At 37.0% G+C, this 26742-nt stretch overlaps 1 protein-coding gene across 1 annotated transcript; it reads right to left on the bottom strand.

The window, feature by feature from the left end:
* Nucleotides 1-844: 844 nt before the first annotated feature.
* Nucleotides 845-26732, bottom strand: ELOVL4 (ELOVL fatty acid elongase 4). The gene is made up of 6 exons (XM_079146547.1): nucleotides 26379-26732; nucleotides 9186-9373; nucleotides 7932-8012; nucleotides 5111-5282; nucleotides 4625-4752; nucleotides 845-1450 (listed from the first exon to the last, which is right to left on the bottom strand). The coding sequence occupies exons 1-6, from the start codon at nucleotides 26476-26478 to the stop codon at nucleotides 1175-1177; spliced, it is 945 nt and encodes a 314-aa protein (XP_079002673.1). The 5' UTR covers nucleotides 26479-26732; the 3' UTR covers nucleotides 845-1174.
* Nucleotides 26733-26742: the final 10 nt, after the last annotated feature.

Genomic DNA, 26742 nt, shown 5'->3' with positions numbered 1-26742 from the left:
CTTCATATTTTCATTAATAAATAAGATTTTGCAACTTAGTCACAAGGGAAATATCACTCCAAAATTAAACACATTGAAAGAGAAGGATAGTTTCACAGAAATGTTTGGTGTATGCTATTTGTAAAAAGCAAAACAAAACAAAAAAAAATAATACTAGTGAATTCAAAAGTTAAATTAAAATTTACATTAGAGGACTCCTTGATTTTTTTAATTAAAATTTATTTGTGTTCTTTCCAACAGAAGAGGTAGGTATATTTCCACATATGAAAAATCAGTAACAGCCACAAATCAAAACAAGGAAAGTCTGATAAAAATCAACATACTCTCAGCTAACAGCACACAAATTTAACTATCTTGTGATGTTATGAAGGATATGAGCTGCTTCATGTTTCAATCAGACAATAATATTAATTTTCATAATACACTTCTGCTAGTAATAGGAGTATTCAAAGGCTGCCTTTTCATCAGAAAAATTGTTTCCCACAGTGATTTGTGCTGAAAGTCATGGAGACCTTTGGGTCCCCAGACAGGATTTTACTGTAATTCTTTCTTATTTTCACCAACACCATCATCATCAAGCCTCTAATTCTACAGAGATCAGCAGATTTTAAAAATTTAATTACAACCAAAAGGGTATATTCTGACTAGAGGTGGAGAGATTTGACCGTTCTGGTCAACCAATGAATTCAAATGCACAAATTTAAATGTATCCACATTTTCAGCTTTGGACAAGAAAATGTAAGGTAACTGATTTTAATCAGTAGGTAACTGGTAATTCAGACAACTAAAAATTTCATAAAAACTCTGTGATTGTCTAAAATTCAGACTGAAGAATGAGTGAATGTTGGATACAAGAAAATTTCCCCCATTAGACAAGTGGATATGAACAGAGGGAGGGTGTCCAAAGTCACATTAGGACTGCTTTGGTCTGGACAACATCAAGGCTAATTAAAAAAAAAAAAAAAAAAAAAAAAAAAAGGTTTAAAATAAAAACTTCATAAATAAAACATCTGGGTATTGTATTTAACACTTTACTCAGTCTAAAGATTATGAGTACATAGAGTACATTTGCCTTTCTCCCCACCCCCAACTCTCCTTTGCTTCTGTTTTCCCTGAAATTTTATATGACATTAGAGTTTCCTCACTGTCAACCACAGTTAAGGCCCAGTTCAATTTACTCTCCTTTTGCTTTTCCATTTTTCTGATTTTTTCCATTTTCTATCACTAGCTGTTTTTCTGACTTATTCACACCATTTGCTGAAATACCATTCATGGTTGTTTTTCCAGCTTTTTGTTTCTTAGGTTCATTGTATGTCCGAACGTAGAAGTTGAGAAAGAGAAATATGAAGCTGATTGCATAGGCAATTAGAGCCCAGTGCATCCACTTGGGGAAGGGGCAGTCAGTATAAAGAGACAGAGCTGTGTGCCCAATGGTCACATGGAACTGAACCTGAAAAGCAAAAACAGTGGGTGATACATTTAATCTGAAGAGTAAACAACTTTTAACAACAACATCAGAATTTTCTACATAGGTATTACAGGCCCAAATATTGCCACCCTGTTCAAAATATTTAATAGTTCTCTGGTTCTGAAATGCAAATCAGAACTACTCTAAGATTTCATCTTACCCCAGTCAGAATGGCAACTATTAAGAATACTAGCAACAATAAGCGTTGGCAAGGATGTGGGGAAAAGGAACTGCTGGTGAGACTGCAAATTGCTGCAACCAGTCTGGAAAGCAGTATGGAGATTTCTTAAAACACTTGGAATGGAACCACTGTTTGACCCAGCTATCCCACTCCTCAGTCTATACCCAAAGGAGTTAAAATCAGCATACTACAGTGATGCAGGCATATCAATGTTTACAGAAGCTCAATTCATACTAGCTAAACTGTGCAACCAACCTAGATGCCCTTCAGTAGAAGAATGGACAAAGAATCTGGTATATAAACACAATGGAATATCACTCAGCCTTAAATAAGAATGAAATTGTGGCATTTACAGATAAATGGATGGAGCTGGAGAATATCATGCTAAATGAAATAAGCCAAACTCCAAAAAGCCAAAGGCCAAATGTTTTCTCTGTTATGTGGATGCTGATCCATAATGGAGTCAGGGGGGCAAGGGACGAATTGGAGAAACATTAGATTGGGCAGAGGGGACTGAGGGGAGGGGAGGGGATTGAGTACAGGGGAGATGGTATAGGGATGGGAAAGATGGTAGAATAAGATGGACATTATTACCCTATGTACATCTGAGATTACACGAATGGTATGACTCTGCATCGCATAAAACCAGAGAAGTGAAAAGTTGAGCTCCATTTGTGTACAATGAGTCAAAATGCATTCTGCTGTCATGTATAACTAACTGGAACAAATAAAGAAAGAAAAGAAAAAAAAATAGTTCTCTGGTTCCATCTCATTCAGATTATGGCTCAAAAACCATCTCCTCAGCCAGGGGTCTCTAAATCCTGTTACCTACAGGGTGTGTGTGAATTTAGAGAAGAATGGTAACCCCCTGAAGCTGTCTTCTGTATCGGCTGACTTCTTTACTGTCTACCTTTCCATAAGGATATAATTCGGAAGGAGGGGCTCTGTTTTCCTCATCAATGGTTCCGAAGTCCTTGGCACAGTCTACAGTGTTTGGATTTTTTGATTATTTGTTAAGTAAAGACAGAATCACTGGCCTAAAAGAGTAAAGCTATAATATTGGATACTCTTTACTTTTGTTTTCTGCCCACATTTCAGACTTACTTTTGTCTGCCAAAGCATCAGCAAACAGGAACACATACTTGAAAAGCGAACTTATCAAAACAGCTCATTATTTGTTTCTCACAGAGAGGAAAGAAAAATTTCTAACTGTATGAACACTATTCTTTAAAATTGAATATTCTGATAAAATTTAGTAGTTATCTGAAGTACGAAAGGAATTAACTTCACTTTAACAGTTCTTCAAAGAGAAAAGCCAAAACTTAGATCCTTAAAACAATAAAAATAACTTCATATTCTGATGTATCAATAAGTGAACAGTTCATGACATAAGAGTTAGAAAAATTCTATGCTATTCATTAGTATTAACTTTTTATAAGATTAACTTAATAAACTGTTATAAGAGCTTCTGGCTTGGAAATACAAATTCAACATTCTCTTTGGAATGCGCAAGTATAGTTTCTTTTTTAAGAAAAGTATTACCAATATTGTTATGTTAAATATTATTAAAATAATTTACTCCACGAATCAGAAATTTATATTAAACAACTTTTTATAATTTCCCATGGCAAAAATCCAAATTTTAAGAACTTCTGGTTTCACAATGGTTCTTAGAACCTGCACTACAGAAAAAGGGTGTGTAAAAGGGTGTGAATTGAGTCTGGCATCTCTCAGGGAGAGCAGGGCCAGGCTCCAGACAAAGAGATAAAATTATTCCCATGATTTTGGTCATCTCTTCATTTTTTCAGGAAAAAGAGAAATGAACTATACAAACTGTATAAACAGCTTACACAAAAACTGGAGGAAGCTTCCCGTAGTATTTTTGTTTTACATGAATTCTTTACACCCAGCATTCCCCAAAGGTTGTGCTTCCTGTTTGGTTAGGCAGCTGTTTAGCAACTTAAAGCAGAGATGGTAATGTTTCCAAATGTGATTCCACTGATAAAACTGTGTACACGCTATGATTAAAGCAAATTATAATAAATTCTGAAGCTTGGAGATTAACTACCAGTTTGGTTTGGGTTCTCAGTTTGATTATAGGCCAGTACACCTAGCTCTGGATGATGCTCTAAGCGTGTACTCAGATGCTATAAGAAGTTCTACTGTGATAAGTGCTGAAAACTGGTCTGAAGACTAGCATTTGAAAATACTTGACTCTGTTCTCTAAGGATAGGGTTTTAGAGAATTAAGAGGTGTTCCCTGGCCCTTATTCCATTCCTTGGCCCTGTCTTCTCTTCAAATTTTACATTCAAAGTATATGGGATCTATAAACAAGAACTGAAGAATGCTATAAAAATAAGAAAATTTAAGCAGAACAAGATGAAGAGAGATCATAAAATTTTAAGTTAAAAAAAAAATCACTCAAGAGCTGGGTGTGGTAGTGCACACCTGTGATCCTAGCAGCTTGGGAGGCTGAGGCATGAGGTTCACAAGTTTAAAGCCAGCTTCAGCAACTTACTGAGGCCCTAAGAAACTTATGATACCCTGTCTCTACATAAAATATAAAAAGGTCTGGGGATATGGCTCAGTGGTTCAGTGACTGGGTTCAATACTCCATATCCAAAAAAAAAAAACTGAAGGAAAAAAGTACTATTACTTTTCTAGTCATGCATGAATTTATGTACATTGTGGTGTGCTAAGATCTTTAACCATCCATTCCACAGGTATTTTTAAAGAATGTTTCTCCTGGTAAGTGATGGATCTACCCTTTAAAGACGCTACAGAAGCTCAAGTGACCATGGCCAATACACCTATGAATAGGCAGATTAGAACCAAGCAGTCTCAATGCTACAGCTAGAGGATGAAGTTAATTTTACAATGGAAAATTGCCCAAAATGATTTAGCACTTTACAATGAATAATATTCAAACACAGTAAGCATTTCACCAGAAGAAACGATAAAAGTATTTAACCCACCAGCTGCAACATGGTTAGGTATCGTTTCCACCAAAGATACTTCTGAATCCATGGGCCAAAGGCAGTTAACCCATAGTATGAGTACATAATCACGTGGATGAAGGAATTCATCTGGGCTCCGAAAAATGCTATAGGAAAACAAAAGGTAATTACAAGATACAGAAGATGTTAGTAGACAATAAGCCACTGAGACAAAAAATAAATGAATCCACATTATTTTTTAACATTTAATTTTGGGGATGCCTGGGGATTAAAAAAAAAAAAAGTAATACTAATGAAAAGGCCTTATCTCAAATTAAGGTAGACATTTTTAAAGTTTTGAATTGAGTTTTTATCACATAAATGAAAATGTATGTTGCTCAAATACAAAGTGCTTTCAAAGAGGTGAGTTTTCACTGGGGTAAAATTCCCAGGTTCTTGCTACTTTCCACCCAACACATTCATAAATCACTTAGCACATTCAGATTTAATCTTGAAAATGCTCACCTTGTCCCCCTGCAACCCACTTAATTCCAATCCACCACAATGTGAACATTGTACAGTGATGATACACATGAAGGAAAGAAACCTGGTTGTTTTTCTTCCTCAGGATAAAAAACACTGTGTCCAAATACTCAACTCCTTTAGATACAAAGTACCACCACAAAGCAGCAGCTATCTGTAAAAAGAAAAGAAAAGAAAAGTTGTAAATACCAAATGATACTATTGTGTGGGTTTCTGCCAATGCAATTAAACTCAAAATACATTATAAGGCATGAAATAACTTATACAAGTAGATGTCACACAGTGTTAAACTGCTGAATACAAACCTATAAACATATCATACTGCTATGCTTTTCAACTTGGTAGAAAAACTGAGATGTTTACTTGGTAAAGACCCTTCAGGTGTTTATGCATAGCCTCTGGTACACTCCAGATAAGGCTGCAGTAAGTTTATGCACCAATTGGTCTGTGTCTGGCTCTCTCATTGTAATATGCACAACAAAGAAAGTGTCCAATGATGGCAGCTTGTTATAAGGTAGTAAAATCTTTAAAATGATAAATCGAAATGAAAAAGCAAAAACAAATATTTCCTAGGTCATAAATATAATCCTGCTTACATGAATAAGTCTTGTTTTCCTGGGCCCTAATTAAGACACCAGATGGTGTGGAAAGATTACATTACAGGCTAAGATTAAGGATCCAGTAAGAGGTGGTGACCTCTGTATATACGTTTTAAAATATTTTAGAAAAATTCTATAAAAATAACCACAATGATCATTTTAGTAGAACAGAACTGAAATCAATAAACTTGTGTGTTAAAGGTCTTGACAGATTTGTTCATAAATAGGTTTAGAAGTTTTAGGATTAAAAGATGCCTTCCTCATTTTATACCTGCATCTAGTGGATGTCATGGTGTTTTTTTGTTTGTTTTGTTTTTTTGCTTTTGTATGTGAATGTGTGTGTGTGTGTGTGTGTGTGTGTGTGTGTGTGTGTTTTTCCTGGTACTAGGGATCAAACCTAGGGCCCTGCCCACATAAGCACACTGCTGAACCACTGAGTTATAACTGCAGCCCCAAAATAACAACTTTAAAATGTGGGGAAAGAGGAAAGAGGTCCATTAAAAATCTCCTGCAATTATAGGTTGAGAATTTATTGAATTGGCTTGAACAATACTGTTGAAAATGATAAAACTGATTAAAATAGGCTTGAGATATTCTACTCACAGCAATGCTACATTTACTATTCATGATCCTGGTAGTACTTCAAAGTAACTATTTTTCCTCAACTTGGGTCTCTAAATTTGCCACAAAATAATAAATAATTCTTTTCCTTAGTTTATAAACTGTATTAGGTTTTTCTGAATAGACTACATCAAAGTGAAAAGTGATGCTTCTTGGCTACATAACAATGTATATAAAAATGAGTAACATATTCATTCTACTGCACCCAGCACCAGAGGAGCCAAGTAGTGGCAAGATTCCCAAGGCAATCTGTTGCATATCTCAGGTTCTTTCTCCCATATTACAATTCTGACAACACCCCCACACCCCCTTCTTCTTTTTTTTTTTTTTTTTTTTTCTTTTTTAAGAACTAAAGTTAATGTATGTCAGGGGGACAGGTTCAAAATTAAGAGTGGTAATTTTGAAACTCTATCCTAAAAGTATTCATAGGTTGCACCACTTAAAGAGTTTTTCCAAGTTTACTTCCATGAAAAAGCCAGACACTTCTCCCTTTTCCCTCTTCCCCCCAAAAAGGCAGCAGTCCATTGAGGACAGCCCCTGGCAATGAGGTTATGAGAAAGAAATTTTCTCCTAGCCAGAGAATTTTCAGGTCTTCTTTTCCTCTTAACCACTTGTTTACGTGCTGTCAGCTTCCCTACCTTACTAGGCTGCCAGCTCCACTAAGGGAGAGAACTCACCAGTCTCCACACGTAACCCCAGTGCCCCTACAATATATGCATATGAGGGATGTTTAGCAAGTATTTTCTGAATGAGTATAACCACATGACAACCAAGGGGTGATTTTTCATTAATCCATAAGCCTTTTACTAGGGAAATGAATACATGGACATAAAATGGCAAGCACGTTAAAGCTATTTGGTCTTGGGTCTTGATGAATATTGTCCAAACTCCCTGACAGAAAGCTGCTTTTCTCAAGGGAAGCTACTATGCTTTACACCATTACTATATATATTACAAATAAAACATAACACAGATGTTATGTACATTTTACGTTAAATGTAATTTTTAATATAAGCCACAGTGTACAAAGGAGTTCATTAAATACTTAACAATTTGTTGTTTCTTCCACTTAAGTTAAATGGTTATTGAATTGATATAGGTTATAGAAAAATAAAATATAACATATTACTAGTGGTTTATTTTTCTACAGATGTAATAAAAACTGAGTTCATATCTGCATAAATTGTGCTATGCTTACTTTCCTAAATATTATATAGTTCATAAAACATCTAATTTCCTCAGACTTTTTAACAAATGAATTAGACTCCTTAATGATTTTCTACTTTTGACCCAAAACTACAAGAATCTAAAATAATATTTTTACATGAAACATGAGACTTTTTTCTCTTTTTTTAATACTCCAGTCTAGTAATCCAATACTTATTCACTCTCATACCACCAAATTAAAAAAAACTACTAGAGGCATGAAAACCAATTATCAATTATGTGCTTTTAAGTAAAAGCACAGCATTTAAGATCAACCCAGTCTAACTTCACCACCAAGTCAAAGAACATTTTTCACTGATGGGGGCCTACGAAATTAAGCCACTTATATTGATTTTAAGTATTTTTAATGTACTTACCCTGACTTCATTTACATTATTAGAATAATCCACAGTCTGGCAAATATAGCTATATCCTGCATTATATGATCCCATGAATAACTGGAAAAAAAGGAACAATATTTGGAATAAAGTTGTAGTACATTCAGCATCAAAAACAATAAATTTGATATGCAACTTTTCAAATTAATTTGAAAGCAACATTTTCTTTAAAAATTTCAAATGTAATTAAACACTGCTGTCTGAGTTAAAAAAAAAAAAAAACAAATGTAACCTTTGGACTGAGACATCAACTCTATGTATTTGTAATGTTAAGTTTTAAAGTCAACACCTGGATCCAAGAGTGGTCCTGTTTTAATGGGTTTCTATTCTGGATCTGCTAGTTTGCAGCTAACAAATTAGGTAAAAATATCCAAATGAAGTAAATGAAAGCTTTTATGAAACTGAAACTCTGTAAGCTAAAGTGATAATGAAGAATGATTTTTTTTTTAATAGAAGAAGTACTGTTTATTGTTGTAGAATCACTAGTCAGTTCTCTGTGATAACAGAGTTTTCATGAGTCTCTTAGGAAACAAATTCCTTATCCTCTTGTAACTTAAAAAAAATAGCTGTGTCACTCAGCTTTCAGGGTTTCCTTTCAAAAGGTCATGGAGAATTTGCTGATGCACAGAAATGTACATAATGATTAGCAGGAACAGTTGTATTCCAAGTAGCTCATTTCAGTTCCAACCTCAAATACATTACATAATAGGACTGAACTTCAAGTTGGTACTTATGTTTATCTTGATCAGTTACAAAACCTGAAACTAATGAATAATAATTTAAGTAAAGTTCTACTATTTACTGAGTACCAACATGTATCAAACACTATGAAAAGTTATCTCACTTAACTCTGATACTAACCCCCAAAGGTAGGCATTTCATCCATGTTAGAAATGGAGGAGCCAAGAAGAAGGGGGTAAACAACTTCCAATGTCAGAACAGTTAACAACAGCAAGCTTAGAATCCACTCTCTGAGTCAAAGTTCCATTTTAAACAACTGTCCCATACTTCATGTTTCATACTTTCATTGTCCAACATTTTTTTAAATGTAAAAAATTGACTTGTAGAGTAGCTACCTTGAGGTATAGGATTTCAATGATGGCTTTATGCATTCTCATTTGTTTCTTTCTTTCTTTCTTTCTTTCTTTCTTTCTTTCTTTTTTTTTTTTTGCATTCTCATTTCTTAATTCCCTGGAACCCTGGAGAATTATAGAGTTATCTTAACCAACCTACCTCTCTGAAGATAAAAAGGTTAAGCAAAACCATCCCAAAATTATAGACAATGAGCACTAAGCGCATCTGAAATGGCTCCCGGTCCTTCATCCACTTTGGACCCAACCACACGAACAGGAGATAAAGAGTGCTTATACTTAGTGTAGGCCATGGGGACTGCATCAGAGGCCAGTCTTCCACGCGTTTATCTACAGAGAGAACAAATAACAAATCCACTAAATCATACATGCTTTACAAAATAAAACTTTTCAGGAATTAAAATGTTTCAAATTAATTTCCTCATTCGACCAAAAACATGTCACTGTCTTGAGTCCCAGTGAAAATACATGGTATAAAAACTCAATAAACAAGACTAATGTCTATAGTAGCTTTTGAAAATCACTGGATAACTTTATATTATACATTAAGTTTTACAGAGAACTTGAAAAACAAAGACAAGAAATAAAGTGCACAAAAATTTACAGGAGATGAGCCTCAGCTGAAAAGATAATGAAAGACCAAGATCACGGGAGAATCTGCTACTCATGGAGTTCGGGCTGTGTCACTCACATCCAACCCACTCCAGAGAGCAAAATGTACTGAAGTCTCTGAAAGATCAGAGAGAGCACACCTCCCATAGGGAGGAACTGGCTTAACAAGTGGTGTGACTGGCTTCTGTCAAAGGCCACTATGACCTTTCAGTGGTCATTCACCTTTTAAATAATATTTTATCCTTCTACACTAATTATCCTTCTATGGCCATACGTTCCCATGCCTAAGCCCCCCATAAACACAGACTGTCTATCTGCATAGGTCTTTGTTGAATTTGACAAACTCCTAAGGACTAAAAGCTCTGTTCTTGGTCCCTAGAGCAGGAACTGCTATGGTGTCCCTTCTGCAAACACTAAGGAGAGTTAACACTTTCAATCAGACTAATGCAAACAGCAAAAGTACTACTAATGCTATAATAAGTGGAACAAAGAAAGGAAGATAATTCATCTGTAAGGTGATCTTCATTTCTGACATCATGGATTATTTCTCACCCTTACTACATACTACACAAGTGACAAAGTTCTCAGCAGCAAATAGAAAAAAAAAAAAAAAAATTTAGAGAAATAGGTTTAAATCTTTGCCAGAAATTAAGGGTAAATAAAAATGTCCTACCTTTTTGAAACAGTGTGATATACTGTATCATCCTCTCATTCAGCAGAGAAATTTACAGAAGACTTCCAAAGAGAAGGACAGAGCATGAGTGAGAAGCTAAGATCTTACAATACAAAATGCTAAGGGGGGGCCAAAAGAAGAGCAGAAAGGTGTGGGGAAATAGGAAAAGTCTAGAAGGTACCACCAGTGGGCAGACTGGCTAAGTTCTAACACTGGGCCTGCAACTGAGTGGAGGACCTCAGGGACACGATCGCTCTTCATTTCCTTCATGGACAAACATTGAAGGAGAGAAGGGGAGTTAGATTAGTGCTTCTCTAACCTAAATGAGACAAAGAATCATCTAGCAAGAATAGTTAAAATGCAGGTTCTGATACAGTTGCTCTGGGAGGCAGCACATTTCTAGGATGAATACATTTGCTGGGCAGTTCCAACTGAGTCTATGCCACTATCCATGGACCATGATTTAAGCAGCAACAAACTAGATGATCCCTTTGGTTATATTTAACTTTTAAAAATAATAAGTAGGAGGAAAAATGGCTTTAAAAGGTAAGGAAAATTGGATAAAGGAAATTTTCCCTAGTCAGGGGACCCGTTCTGCACTGACAGAGAACCTGCACACACTTCTGTTCCATTACAGCACTCACCACATTGCCCTGAGACCCTCCTCCAAGCTGTAACCCCCTGAAGGCAGGGGCTGGGTCCTTCATTCTGTACTGAAAGGTCTAACAAGGAGCCTAAACATCTACTGGATAAAAAACTAAAGAATGCACAATTTTTCCCCCACATTGGTCCTTTATCTTCCATCCCTCCATTGAATTCTTATGGCTTCTTCAGTGTCCAGAAAGCATTTCCTGAAACTCCTCTTGGATCCTCCTCTGCGACAGCACAACTTTAACCTCAATCAACAACACTGCATCCCAGTATTTGGTGAGTGTGTGTGTGCCCTGTACAGCTCAATGTCCTTTAGTCCTTTAAGTCATTGCTTACTGCAGGGAGAAAAAGCAATGCCTTAACTGCTTTGCCCATCAACGCAAGTCATTTATTCATTTAGCAATCACTTAACAAATCCATGTTCAGCCTACAAAATGCCACATGTGACACCATACCCTTCTCAAAGTAACCCTTCCAGTTCACAAGGGTCAGAGTGCTCTCAAAAATTCCACCTCCTACAATTACTATGGACGTGGGAGAACTGTCAGTGCCTAAACCACAGCTGTAACAATGCCCATTCAAATATTTGCATGAAATTCCCCCATGTCTTTACATGTTATTATACAAGTCACACGTGTTTTTCTGTACTTACTTGCAATATTTCCTTTAGTGCTTCTGATGAGATTCAAAGATCCTACATGACTGTTATGTATTTTTCATTAAAAAGGAAAGTGCCATACAGTGATAGGAAAACACACCATTACTAACAGGTCCCCCTAAGTCTTGAAACAAACAAACAAGAAATTACAATCTATTTGCAGAAGGCAGGACTGGAACCAATGAGAAGTCATCGGGAAACAAATTTCACCTAAATTTCCAATTAATGGGTCTTTCATACGCATAAGGAACTGTCTCCTTTGGTAATAGGTACCCCATCCTAATTATAAATTAAAGTAAACCTAAAACCAAATATTATAGCAAATCAAGTTCTAGAGTAAAGGACTTTATTATAATAATGAGAATTACTAAGGAATATTGTTTTTAACTAACTCCTCCAGATTCTGAAGTATTAAATCTTTCTCAGGAAATAGTTTCCACTGAGAATAATTTGTTTCATAATGCTTATGGCAAGTTGAACTGATCTGTTTACAAACATTAATTTGGTCAACAGTCATAATTTTATCTATATTAAAAGGGCACATAATAGTTACACAACTGTATTTGTCAGAACTTACAAACTGTCTACTAAAGGAGACAATTTTTTCTATGAATATGACATGTTTCTGTAAAATGTGGACAAAATGGTCCATCTGAAATGGGGCTTTCTTTGAATACCCTTCACAGAGACGTTTCTATTTCTAATCTGATTTGTATTTTAAGATCACAGAGCAGTGAGATCAGACTGTTCCACCCTTCAGACCGAAGTGGTTTGGGGCAAGTTACTTTGTTCTTGGCCTTCCAAAGCTCATCATCCATCAGAGGAAAGAGACAGACATGAAAACTCCGCAGCAATGCAGCAGGATGGGTATCCGATGAATGCTTTAAGTACATAGTAGATGTTTCAAGAGCAGACATTTGAACTTTTTCTCAAGAGAAATGTGCCGGCAGAAAGGTGTTCTTTCAGTGGGCAAATAAGAGAAAATTATACAAGTTCCACCAGTGGAATGACAAGAGATACTCAAATGAGAATATCTGAATACCAGAGAGAACTGAATGTATGAAAACAACCCAGAAACAAGGGATACACGTTTATTTTGGAAACTAAGCAAGCCCAAACAGAGGAAGGCTACAAAGGAGGTAGCTGTGGAGATCCTTTCAGAGGTCTTATAACGTAGTGAGAAGGCCAGAACTCATCACATAGATTGTGGGGGAGATAATGTGACTGGTTTTGGCTTTTAAAAGGCTTCTTAGAGGCAGTGAGAGACTGGAGGGGAAGGGGATATGTCAAGCGGCAGGGAGGCCAATCAGATGTGTGGTTCCTAAATGCCTGTCTTTGCTAGACTGCACACATAAAAGACGCCGGCTTGTTAAAATTCAGGTTCCCAAGTCCCACCCCAGATTAACTGAATCAATATCTGCAGGTGGGGCCCAACACCATGATCTACTATGGTGATTGTGATAGGCAGGCAGACACAGAGACCACTACTATGCAAGTGATGACACAGGCTGCACTGGTGATGGCAGGTATGGAAATTACAAGGGTCAAATCTAGAGACTTGGTGAGTATTACAGGCGTGACAGGTGAAAGTAATAAGAGTTTAGGATTACTCCAAATTTCTGGCCTAGCATAGATAGGGAAGTCATGATCCAAGACAGAGTACAAGAGAAGAGAAGCAGATCTGGGAGGAAATGACCAGATGAGTGTTACACATGACCTGTTTAAGGTACTCTTGGGACACCTAGGTGGAGGTGGTGTTGCTAGACAGCTAGGGAATCAACCTCTCTCTCTCTCTCTTAAATGAGGACCTAAGTACTTCACAGGGTTGATATGTGAGGATTAAATGAACTAATGTATGCTGAGTTCCCAGCACACATGGACACCAGTCATTCACTCCCTCCTGCTGCACCTCTTTCCTCCCGACTCCACCTCCTCACAGTGTGCTTATGTGAACCCCTCCCCTTCAAGGGCACACCCCCCTGTTTCTCCTGCACTACTTCTTCCTGATCTACAGACTACTTTAGGTTTTGAATATGGACACTCAAATCAGACTAGCAGCATTAGAATCTTCACCTATCAGCTGAGTAAACTCCAGGAGTGAGTCAGTGCAAAGAGTTAAACCAAATTAAACAAGGAAATCAACATTTAAACTTTGAGGAGTTTATACTGAGAAGACAGAACACTTTATAATTTATACCCTGAAATGACAAAAATTTTATGACTTGGTCTTTATTTGGGAAATCAAACACAAAAATTCCCACAAACTGAATTTTTAATTATGCAGAGAGGCTAATTTTAATACTTCTTTTTAAAAGATAACATAAAATGTTATATTTTAATAAAGAATAAAATACTTGTAATCCAATTTTTTTTTTTTTTTTTTGCGGTACTAGGGATCAAACTCAGGGCATGCACTCCACCAGCTGAGCTATCTCCTCAGCCCAATCCAATGGTTTTTAAGTAATTCTAGTAATCTCTACTTACATACAGACAACTGTAATCATACAATAAATTATCATTGTATATTAAAGCAACTTCCTAATGATCCACACTTATTGATCAATGCAACATGGTTCTAGACATTATACAAAGTCCCTGTTAAGTACAATTAAATGTCTAATAAAAAATACATCACATCATTAGTTTTTTAAATTAACAACTTAAGTCACATTTAAATTTTTTTTCCAAAACAGTACATAAAAGTAGATGACAAAAGAAACTAAGAATACTCCATTCCCCTGCTACTGAAAGTGCAGTCCTTGTGTCAATAATTAAATTATCACTTGGAAGCCTCAAAGAAATACAGAATTCCAGGCCTCACCTCAGAACTACTCAGCCAGAATCCTTATTTTAATCAGACTGCAGATAATTTGCATATCAAAATCTAAGAACTGCTCTAGTATATTTAGAAATGTAAGCCTACATTATATATCATGTAATCAGATTCTACCTTAATAAATCAGCCACCTTTTTGTTTCTAACAGTATTTATATCTATTTAATCTATCATTAAACAGAAAAACACAAGTCTAATGATGACTGAATACTAGCTAGCTTCAGGAGTATATTCAGGACATCAAGAAGTATGTACTATATAGTACTCTCTAAAACTCTCCATCCTTCTTTAATAAGTTAAAACCAATAGTTAAAAATCAATTCCTTTTTAAGTGGCATTATTAAAAGTCCATTTGCTTTTACTGACTACACAAAAATAAACATTACCCATTAGTAGTAAAATGTCACATTATATATGAAAACTACCTAAACTACCTCATAGGAAAGCTGTGAGTCTTTTTCTTAAGGAAGCAGTCAATCCCTTCCTCTATTTATTACAAACTTTAGGATGGTCAAGGTCACAGCCTTTATTCCTTGCTGTATTTTTATAACAATGCCTGGTATGTAAGAGTACTCCTTTTAAAAAAGAATTTTAATGAAAAATACAGACATCTGTTGTCAAAGAGTCTGAGGATGATCTTATTTCCATGACAGGGAGTAAAGTAAATACCACCTAAGACCTCTTCTAAGTTTTAGTCGAAAATGTGATGCTAGACACATTCCTCAAGCCAAGGAAGAGCCTGTGCATCAGTGAGGTGAAAAAGGAATAACTTATGGAGAGGCCTCTTCAAATACCTGGGCAAAATGGGACCAGCAACTAGCTGAGACATACTCCAGACACAAAGCACTGATTCTGAATCTGGTAGGACAGTCCTACTTAGCAGGGTAAACTTCTGTTCTAACCTCCACATCCTCTGGGAAGAGGATGGAAAAGCACATGTGTGAGTGTTAAGGAAAGGGTAGCTTTTGTGGAACACAGAGGTGGAAAAGGCAGCAGCTGGGCTAAAAACTGGCAGAGGTCAGAGTGGGATGGGCAGAAGGGAGGGAAGGAAACCTTGACCAGCAAGGGAGAATCAAGTAGATGTCTGAGATAGGAGGGAACTGAGAAGAGTTCAATATCAGAACTGGCTCAACAGAATAAGAGAGCAAAGGTGTTAGCTGTGTGATAGTCACCCAAGAGTAAAAGAATTTGTAAAAGTAAGAGTTAAAAGCAGAGGAAATAAGAATTCTGGTTGCAAGTTTGCTTGAACAGAGATCATAAAAAAGGCACAAAGGGAGAAAAGACATGAAATTTCCAATAGAAAGTAGAAAACTAAGATGGAATTGGAAACTATGAAGGAGAAAAGACAGTAACATAGATAAGAGTAAATCTGTGCATGATTCAGGCTGAAGGTTGCTTACTATGAGTTTTAACTTGGGAGAGTTAAGTATTAGATGGATAAGATCCATTTTTCAGTTTATTCACCTGGAAAATGGGGATAACAATGGTACCAAACCCAGAGGAATAAGACCATTAAACATGATAATAAATATAAAGCACTGCAAATAGTGTCTGGTACCTAGTAAGCACCCAAATACTGAATATTCATGCTGAGTAAATAGGCGGGCTATGCTGCATTATAAACAGGTAACCATTTTAGGAAGGAGAAAGATCTTGGTTCTATCCCAGTTCTGTGACTTTCTAGCTGTATAGTTTTGTGTCTATTTCTTCATCTACAGATGACTTAATAATACCTAACTTAAAGGGATACTAGGAAGACTAAGCATAAGATGTACAAAATGTATTACTACAGCATCACATAGTCTATAATAGGCCTATCCAAAACGCTTCACAGATGGCTGTGAGCTTCACCATGTGCAGAAAACATCTAGATGCAGAAAAATGGGGCGGTGGCATTTGTTAAAGCCAACTCCCAGTGAAAGGGAATCATGACAACAGGGGAAATACATATCTAAAAAGAAATGTGAAGAATGTCTCTCATTCTGGAAGCCAAGATGAGAATGGTAGGTAAGCAGTTTCCTTTCTCTGTTCTCACATTTTGTGGGGCTTCTCCTGGTAATAATCAGAAGTTCCAAATTCAAACAAGAACTCAGTGCTGTCACTGATCTCAAAGCTTTAAGAAAATGGAAGTGGTGTTTCCCTTTGGTAAAAAAAAGACTTGCCATACCATTTGGGGTTGGGTGGACAGGGAGAGAGAATGGGAACTTTAGCTCAATCTTCCCTTGGCTTTAGCAGTTCCACACATTGAATATTCACTGGGTAAAATATTCTCAGTCCTGAATTCAATGTCGTTTCACTAACTAATAAAATTTTCTAGATCTCGTGTCATGCTATTGAGCAAACACCTTCAAAACTCACTTTGAATATACTTTTTACTTTCGGTACTGGGTATTGAACTCTACCACTCTACCACTGTGCTACACCCCTACCCCTTTTTATTTTTATGTTTTTATTTTGAGACAGGGTCTTGCTAAGTTGCTGAGGCTGGCCTTGAACTTGCAATTCTCCTGCATCAGCCTCCCAAGTAGCTGGGATTATAAGCATGCACCACTTTACCTGGCTTGGATACAATTTTTTAATGAGCCTACCTCTTTATCATATGGAAGTCAATTTCCTCTCCTCAGGCTAAATGTCACTTCTTATATTTTATAATGTATATTTTTATACATAGTATAAATTTACATAAACATCAGGTTTTAGATTAACTTCACACTCAAGTCCTTCAGCACCTCTAAGCATTCTAGATGTCCTTCTTTAGATCATCCCTGTTGGTATAATTTTGTTCATATTTAGTATTTTAAATAGGACTATGTAGATTAGGTAGCAACATAAGAAAAAGTAAAATAAGGGAGATGCACAGGTCAGAAGCATAATTACTTCTTTCCTGTTTGGCTAGTGTGGTGGGATGATAAGAGCCCTGGGCTAGAAACAAAACCACCAGTTTGTACCCATTTTTCTGCTACAGCAACCATCTCCAAATTATTTATTGTCTATCAAACTCCAGAACTTCTAAACACTGGAAACTAACAATGTTTCAGGCCTGTCTCCCAGGGTTGTTGTAAAACTGTAAAGCAAAATACAAAGCCAAAGCTGTCTTCTTTGTTGTTTGCTATTTTCAAGCCATATGGCTTTTTTTTTTTTTAAGTTGACACCTTAGATTCTCTTCATAAAGCCATTTCAAGATGAAAAAGAAAAAAAAAAGAATCAATTATCTTAACACCAAACATGAAGAAAGATAATTTATAGAAGCACTATTATATTAATTGTACAATATGTGAAATTCTTTTTTAAATAGTGGTAAATAGCAAAATTTGCCATCTTAATAATTTCTTAAAAGTATCCATTCTAGTAGTATTAAGTATATTTACAATGTTGTGAAAACTCCAGAGCTTTTTTATCTTACAAAATTAAAACTTCATGTCCACTAAACAATTCCCCAGTTCAGTTCTCTATTTAGCCCCTGCAATCAATATTTTATTTTTTTTCTATGAATTTAACTACTTTAGAAAGTCCATATAAGTAGAATCACACATTATTTATCTTCTTGTGACCAAGTGATTTCACTTAACATGTCTACAAAGTTTATGTATGTTGTGGCATATGTCAAAATTCCTTCCTTTTTAGGTTGAATAATAATATTTTATACATATATACCACATTGTTTATCTCTTCATTCATCGATGGATATTTCAGTTTTTTCTACCTCGTGATTACTGTGGAATGTGGCTATAAATGTGAGTATGCAAAAATATGAAATTTTTCAACATAATCTCTGCTCAAGTTTTAATTTGATAAATAAAAATGAAGAGAAAACTTATTCCTTCAAATGCACTATTTCAAAATCACAAATGCTTTTTGTAATTACACCCAATAGTGAGTCACTGATTCCTGCAGTAGATTAATACATTTGTCTTACGATCCCAGACTTATATTCTAATTAAAATGTAATCATAAATAAAGTGCCATACTAAGATATTTAAGAATGACAATCAATATTCCTTAAAAAATGACAAAGGGTTGAAGAAATTAATTAAGGAATGTACTTATATAAAAATCATGTATTCTGTTTTTCCCTTATCATAAGACATATATATTTTTAGCAAATTTTACAAAAAATTTAAGCCACACTTTCAAACTTAAATTAGAAATGATTAAATATAAAGTGCCTATAGTGGAAAACTTTTTATAATGATGTATAATAAAACTTTACATTTTTTATAGAAAAAATAATACTGAGTTTACACTGATAACCTTTGTTTCGGGAAGTATGAAAATTCAATAAAGTGGCTTTAAACACTGTACAGTTGAAATCTCTTATGGTATAGGAGGAGACACAAAGAAACCTTAGTAATTTGCCCATGACCACATAATAAGCCATTCTCAGAAGCTGTACATCAAATAGTTAATGTTGCATGTTAATTGAGACAACTTTACACTTCCTATTATTGCTCCTGTTTTTGACAGAACAGTTAACTCTTGGTTATTCAAGGAATACAGAGATAACAGGTATAGTGATGTAGCAACACACAGTGCTGTTTCAAAGTAGGTGCTTAAGTATATAGGTACCCTATGTTACTCTACTTCTCTACCAATTTCTTGTGCAACAGATAAGAGGAAGCAAAAATAACTAAATACAAATCTGCTATCCTTACTATCTTGGCAGTCTGATAACAGACTTTTGTTGAAAATTATTTCAATTACTATACAGAATGAAGTTTCTGGATTTATATCAAAGTGTGTTTTCCTGAAATTGCTTCACCTATTTAAAGAAGAAATAAATGACATCTACACCCAGAACTTTAAAGCCAGGTAGGACCTTAGAGATTCTCTAATTCAACTCTATTAATTTATAGATGAAAAAGTTGAAGATTGGAGAAGCAAAGGGACTTGTCTAAACATTCAGAGCTAATTAGCAGCAGCCCCATCACTAAAGCTTGGGCCATCTAAACCTCAGTCCAGAATTCTTTTCATTGACGATACCATGCTGCCCTCCTCATTTCCACACAAATCACAATGCTTCTGCATAGAAAATGAAGAGAAAGGAATAATCATAACTGATTGTATACGCTTAGTGTTACTAAATGATTTAATGGTTTGATTCATTCATTAGATTTAGTCAATGTCAATTGAATTTATGACTGAATGATGATAAAGAGCATTAAAAGAACTTGTTCTGTAATTTAGTATGGTCTAAAATTTGTGTTTAGCAACCAAAATATATCACTATGCAAAATAATGCTAGATTAAGGGGTCATCTCTTGGTACATGTTGGGGAGAAAAATACATAGAAGTGAAGAAGTAACTAATAATGAAGGTACAGCTCAGGACTAGAGCCACAGGGGGACTGGCACAAGAAAATGAACAAGTAACTGCTGAAAACAATGTGTTCAACAAATAACCCAAACAATAAGTGAGCAAATAAACTAAACACACCTCAAAACAAGAAATACAGATAGCCAACAAATACATGAAAAAATACTCAACATCTTAGCAATCAGGAAAAAGCCATTCAAAATTACACTGAGATTTCATCTGCAGTCAAAATGGCACACATCAAGAATGCAAATAATAAATGCTAGCAAGGATGTGGGGGAAAAGATAAACTTAATACATTGTTGGTGGGGCTGCAAATTAATACCACCACTATGAAAAGCACTACGAAGATTTCTTAATAGACTAGGAATGGATTCACCCTATTATCCAGCTTTCTCCTCCTTCATCTTTATCCAAAAGAACTAAAATTAGCATACTATAGTGATATATACATACCAATGTTTATAGCATAATCCACAATAGCCAAGTTATGGAACCAACCTAGGTGGCCATCAACAGATGAACTGATAAAGAAAATGTGGTAGACATACACAGTGACATTTTATTCAGCTACAAAGAAGAATGAATTATGTCATTCAGAGGAAAATGAATGGGAACATCATAGTAAGTGAAATAAGCCAAACTCAGAAAGTCAAGATCAAATGTTTTCTCCCATTTGCAGAAGCAAAAGAGAAAGGGAGGATTAAAAAGTACCCCTTAAAAGGGAGGGGGACTCTCATGAAAATAGAAGTGAAATCAAGGAGTAAAGAAAGGCGATTAAGAGAGAGGAAGGAAGGAACATAATGGGTAGTACTGGGGAAGGAAATCTACCAAATTATGCTAGGTCCACATATGAATATATCACAATGAACCCCAGTGTTTTATATTTTTTACATACATATATGTATTTATAATACATATATGTATTTATAATGCAGTAACTGAAGTAATAATAATAACAGATGGCAGATCAGAAGAGCAGAGCAAGTGGATGGGAGAGGGAGGAGGGAAGAGGGAAGAAAAAGGGAAGGTACTGGGGAATAAGACTGACCAAATTAGGTTATGTTCATTAACATATATGGCTCAATGAATCCCACTCTTATGTATAATCTTAATTCACTAATAAAAATAAATAAAGATGAGCTGGGGTTGTGACTCAGTGGTAAAAGTGCTTGCCTGGCATGCATGAGGCACTGGGTTCGATCCTCAGTACCACGTGAAAATGAATAAATAAAATGTATTAAGTACATCTACAACTAAAGAAAAATATTAAAATAAATAAATAAATACAGACGATGTGCTCACACAAGAGAGCCAATTACTCCAGGGTAGCACGGTCAGGAATGGTTTTATGAGGCAGGGATGAAGGGTATCTGGAGAGGTAAATGGGGGCAAAAGTCAGTCAAGGTGTGGGCCATGGTATAATGAGACACATAAAGGTGGACAAGAACACACTTTGCTGAAGGGCCAGTGAATTACCCAAATTGGTAAGAGCAGCAGGACGATGATGGGCAGGGGAATGCTGACTGACACAGTTATAAAGTTAATTTGAAAACTGGTTCTGAAAGCCAGGTATTTTTTTCCCTCTATTTTTTAACCCAAACTCATTTGGTTGTTAAATAATAGACTCTAATACATTCTTACTCTGAGGGAAAATAAAACAATAGCACCTTGATTTGTTACAGGCAAAATGTCCAAATAATGAGATGGAAGAAAAAGGCATCCAGGATGAGAAAAGACATACTACATAACTCTTCTCTGTGTGCTAAGATATACCTGATTCAGAATAATAAATGGCTCAACCAATGAAGGATAATACTTAACAGTGTTAAATCATTCACAGATAACATTATCATGTGACCTGAGGAAAAAGAAAACTGACCAAGCATTTTGTGGCTCATCAGATCACAAAAGCATTGTCTGAAGTATGTAACACTTCTTAAAATTCTGCCTCCCTAACACAAAGATTCTAACTGCATAAACTGTCCTGGCACCAGTTAGAATCTGCATTGTTTACCCTCCTAGAATTCCACTAGCAATGGAAATTTTTCTATTTATGTAACTGTTGAAGACTAGACAGGAGCATTAGCCATTCAAGTCCAGGAGTCTCAAATCAAACTGTGGTGAAGGAAGAAAACCAAAACCACCACCAAAAAAAAAAAAAAAAAACCACCCAAATTGGTATTGGTATTCTGGCAGGTTATGAGATAAGACCCCACTGAAAGCACTGACCAAGGGAGATACCATCTTCAAAGTGGAATATTCCACAAATTTGTTTTTAACCAGCTGTTTAGAACTTACTTGCCTTTCTCAAAGAAGCATTAAAAGTGGCAGGCTTAGTCAAACAAAGCTTATTTTAGATAATAATACAGATGAAAAACTATACATTAACTGTGACGTTTAGAGCTAATACAATAAACATGCTACACAATGTTTAAGACACGTTTCTCGAGGCCCAGCAATCCCAAGGATAAATCTGCTTTCAGCTTATTAAACATCCCCTTCCACATCAAGCCTGGGCGACTCACTGCCCTCACCCACCACACTCCCAGGTCCCCTAGTTTTAGTCAGTGTTCCCCTTGCCTTTGATACCCACTGCCCTCGTCTACGTATCCAAACTTTCTCTGATGATTCCCATCAACCCATTCAAGGGTAAGGGTAAGGAACCATTCAAGGGTAAAGGCAACTGATAAGACATTCTAAGAACAGAGCTGTCTATTATTTTCACTACTCAATATTGAGGTGCAGGTGGAGAAGCAGAGATAAGAAGAGTACAGAAGGACATTTTGACCTTCTTAGGCCCAGCTAGGCTTTATTCTGACAGTCACATGGTCTTCAGACCATGATACCTAGGAACTGGGAATGGGGGTGAGCCCAAAAGACCAAGTTGTGACCAAGTGTTCTCCTCTCTCCAGAAGCCATAATAACTATGCCTGCACATGGCAAGCACCTATGGAAAGAATGAACAATAATACAAGCCTGGTTTCCAAGTTTTGTCATCATCTTATGAGAGTCCTCCCTCCTTCTGTACTACTCATCCCTTCATCCCTTCTTCCTTCTAATCCAGCCAAAATGAAATCAAGAACCAGCCACTCAGGGCTGGGGATGTAGCTCAGTGGTAAGGTGCTTACGCTGCATGCCTGAGGCCCTGGGTTCAATCCCCAGTACCAAAAAACAAACAAACAAACAACAACAGCAAAAACCAGCCACTCTGGCCTTTTATGGTCCAAGTTCAACCACCAAGTAGATACAAATTTTCTTCACCAAAATGCAGAGTGTTGCATCTGAACAGAGGAGTAGTGACAACCACTTCCAACCAACACACACATCCACCTGTACCCCATGAACAAATGATTCCTGTTTATAACCATGTGGTCAGAAAAAATATGGTGGCTCAGGAGACATGTGGTTTTACTGAGAGCATCCCACTAACTTTTGAAGATGTTCATATGCTAAATGTTGGATACACACAGAAAGCTATTAATAAGCGTTTATTAAAAGAATTTAATAACAACTTACCTAAGGAACATTAAAGAATAATGTGAATAATTTGAGTATCTGTATAATGGGGAATATTTAAATTCATCACTTACTAAAATTTATATATAACTTTCCCCTTGACCCTAGAATACCAGTCCCAATCTTTTTTTTTTTTTTTTTTTTTGCTTTTTTAAAATTATTTGCTCTGTTTATACATGACAGAGAATGCATTTTGATCCACTGTGCACAAATGGAGTACAACTTTTCATTTCTCTGGTTGTACACTGTATAGAGTCACACCATTCGTGTAATTATACATGTACATAGGGTAATGATGTTTGTCTCATTCCACCATCTTTCTCCCCCCTGCCCTCTCTCCCAGTCCTAATCATTTCAGTGCACTCATAAAAGTAAAGAAAACAAACAAACAAAATGTCATCAGAGTACCTTCTCCAATACCATCAACTGGTATGAAGTCCCACATCAGTCTACACTTTCTTCTAATGTAAACCAACATTAACTTCCTTATTCCTCGCATCTAAACATATAATATAGGAAGTGGAAAATTATTTTTAGTGTTTTCTAAAACAGGTCTTTCAAAGTTTCAACTCCAATGTATTAAATGTTAAAATAAAGAAATATTATGTATGTGTATTATGTATAAAATGTTAAAATAAATATTACTAAAAGTAACACTTTCAGAGTTAACACATTAACAACCATATGTATTTGCTAAATATATGCCTTTGAGAAGCTCAGTTTCTGTATGTTGCTTTGGATATACTTTATTAAATAACAGTATTTGATATAAAAGCTTAGAATGAGATTTTTCCATACTGTTTACCCTAAGGGCAAAGATCTCTTGGACCATCAAATACACTCTACAATCTGTAACTATTCCTGTAATGACAATGCAAAGTGGATACAGTTTATTTGAGCTTTGGAGGAAACCTCAATGGAGAGATATTTAATGAGCTAATAAAAGGAAAAGAAGCACATAACCACCATCTAGGAAGGAGGCGCTTGAGGGCAGGGGCTGCTCATTTCTTGCTCCTCCTGAATAACATGCATCCTTTCATCACACTCATCACTATTTCTCAAGACCATCATTCTCTACCGCCCATTTTTATTTCCTTCTTTCCAAACATCTGACTCACCAACTTTTCTCCAACCTCCTCTAATAAGCCTACTTTTCTATTCTGAAGCCCCTTACCCAGATTTTCATGAAATTTGGCCAAGAAGAGATCCCCTTGAAAGCATAACACTGATGGGGTCCCCAAAACAAAGAAGCTTCAAGAGCACAAGAAAGGAGGGGAGTGGAAGGACAGGGGCTCCAAGGGCTTCGCATATGTCCTGCCTACACCTGAAACAATGGTCCTCAATACACAGCAGTAAGATAGAACAGACTGTAGCCACTAAGCCTCTCTGCTGGTTAAGAAATACCTATGCCTACACAAGGTAGCTCATTACAGAAGGCCAGGAAGCAGTCTCAGGTTTCGTAAGTAGATAGTCAAGAGCACTGACAAATATATTTTCTTTGACCTCCTGCTATGTTTCAGTGGCTACTCACTTCTCATTTTTGGTGCTCCATATTATATTATATTATTTTATATGCTCTTCAAAGCCCAGTGGCAAGTTTTCACCAGGTGAGTGCACTAAACTTCCTGTTTCACTCATGGTCTTTTTTTTTTTTTTTTTTTTCCATGAGCACAGGAAGGTATTAACCATCACAGAAAGCTATATTCTATCTTTGTAACCAATTTTTGTTCCTGAGACTCAGGAGATGAGAAAGCTCCAGGATAGGAAGCAAATGAGAACTCCTAGGTGTGGTCTGGCTTTAAGGACACTGGAGGAACTCAAAGATATCTAACTCCAAATATGCAAAGCACAATTATCTGCCAAAGAGCTTGTCTGATGTTCAGCTCTGCACAGCTGTGTAATATGAAAGCTCTGATGCAATGTTAAAAGAAGCTAAATCACACAGATGAAGGGAAGGGTCTGCCTCCCCAGTTTTTGCAGGTAAAACATAAGGTCAATATGGTAATACACTGAAGAAAGACTTCAGGAAGAAATGCTCCATAAAAACTGCCTTTTAGCCATTTGCAGTTGTAATAGCACCAAATGGCTCACTTTTCCAGTGTTAAATGTGAGATCTGAAAAGTAACACTTTTTTAAATAAGTCAATGCTTTAATACCAAAAGCAGCGAAGCAAATGAAGAAATGGGAAAATGTATAACATCACAATTGATTCTGCTAGGAAAGCAGAAATTAACCAAATGACACTCCTGTCAAAAAAGCTGAACAGCTGAAGGAAGCTTGCTGGTGTAAGAAAACCGTGGGTATGTAGGTTTCTGGGACAACCTCTAGGTGCTGCTGTGGAGACCCCTTTCCTAAAGACTTACCTCTTTCCCTGTGTTTCGGCCTCCCCCTCCCCCTGACTACACTGCAGTGCGCATTCTCGACAATCACTTCAAACAGATTTGCTGCTGAAAAAACCTCAGAAACTAACACTCTTCAAGAAAATAATGGTATTTTAGTTTTCGGTCCAAATTATACTATAAATGGATGAGCTAGATAGAAGAAAATATTTGCAGGGGGTTGTCAAAGCAACCAGAAGGCTGAAGTAAGAGAAGAGCTGGAGTTGAACCCTTCTCCCTCTCCAGCCCTCTCTCCATACGAATATTATTAAAGGTTAAACCAATCCTGGGTATAGGGCAGAAGAACTGAGAGCTGAGCTCGGGAAATTTGGGAGCGCAGGGTGGGGCTGTTCCTGAGATGAGCTCTTGGACGCACAGGCTCCATCTAATGTCAGCTCCCGCATCCGCGGAGCTGATGAGAGATGGTGGAAGCTCAGAGGAAAATCATACGAGTGTCGGGGAGGGTGAGGGGGGTGGGGGAGGCCTTAACGTTCGGATCAGATTAACCAATGCACAACTGTAGTGCCCGCGCCCAAGCACCTGCGCTGATCCGGGCACCCTAACAGCCACAGGGCGCTGGGGGCTGCAGGAACAGGGCCCGGGCTCTGAGATCCCGGCTGGCGACTCATAGCAGGAGGAGCCGAGCGAGGCAGGGTCCGTAAGGCCAGGCGAGGAAGGGGAAGCCAGTGCTTTTACCTGCGATGGACCAGGTCCAGCGGTAGAACTCCACTGTGTCGTTGAGCGCCGTGGACACCACGTTCAGGACACTGCCTGGCTCCGAGTCCAGGAGCCCCATCGCGGCGATGTGAGGGAGCTGGAGGCGGCAGGAGAAAAGCGGGGACCCAGCGGGAGGATTGACCTCCGAGGCTAAGACCGAGGGGGCAAGCGGCGCCGGGGACCCTTCTAACGGCGGCGGCCCAGCTGCGTCTCTCCTCCTCCTCCGGGCGCCGCGGCGGTGGGGACACGGCGGCAGCGGAGTCAACGAGCTGGGTAGAGCAGAAGGTGTCGTCAAGGTTCCCAAGAGGAGGAGGAGGAGGAGGAGGAGGAGATCCCGCCGCAA

This window comes from Sciurus vulgaris (genome assembly GCF_902686455.1).
Source record: "Sciurus vulgaris genome assembly, chromosome: 7".
NCBI lineage: Eukaryota > Metazoa > Chordata > Mammalia > Rodentia > Sciuridae > Sciurus > Sciurus vulgaris.
Note: the sequence above shows the minus strand (reverse complement) of the source record. Positions and strands in the feature narration are given on the sequence as shown.

What these genes read in the sequence shown, in the direction of transcription:
- ELOVL4 (XM_079146547.1), bottom strand. Translation starts at nt 26,478, where the DNA reads ATGGGGCTCCTGGACTCGGAGCCAGGCAGTGTCCTGAACGTGGTGTCC. An exon ending in ATAATGTAAATGAAGTCAGG is followed by an intron (nt 5,283 to 7,931) that starts GTAAGTACATTA and finishes TTCTTTTTACAG; the next exon opens with ATAGCTGCTGCTTTGTGGTG. An exon ending in GTGGGTTGCAGGGGGACAAG is followed by an intron (nt 4,753 to 5,110) that starts GTGAGCATTTTC and finishes GTTTTCCTATAG; the next exon opens with CATTTTTCGGAGCCCAGATG.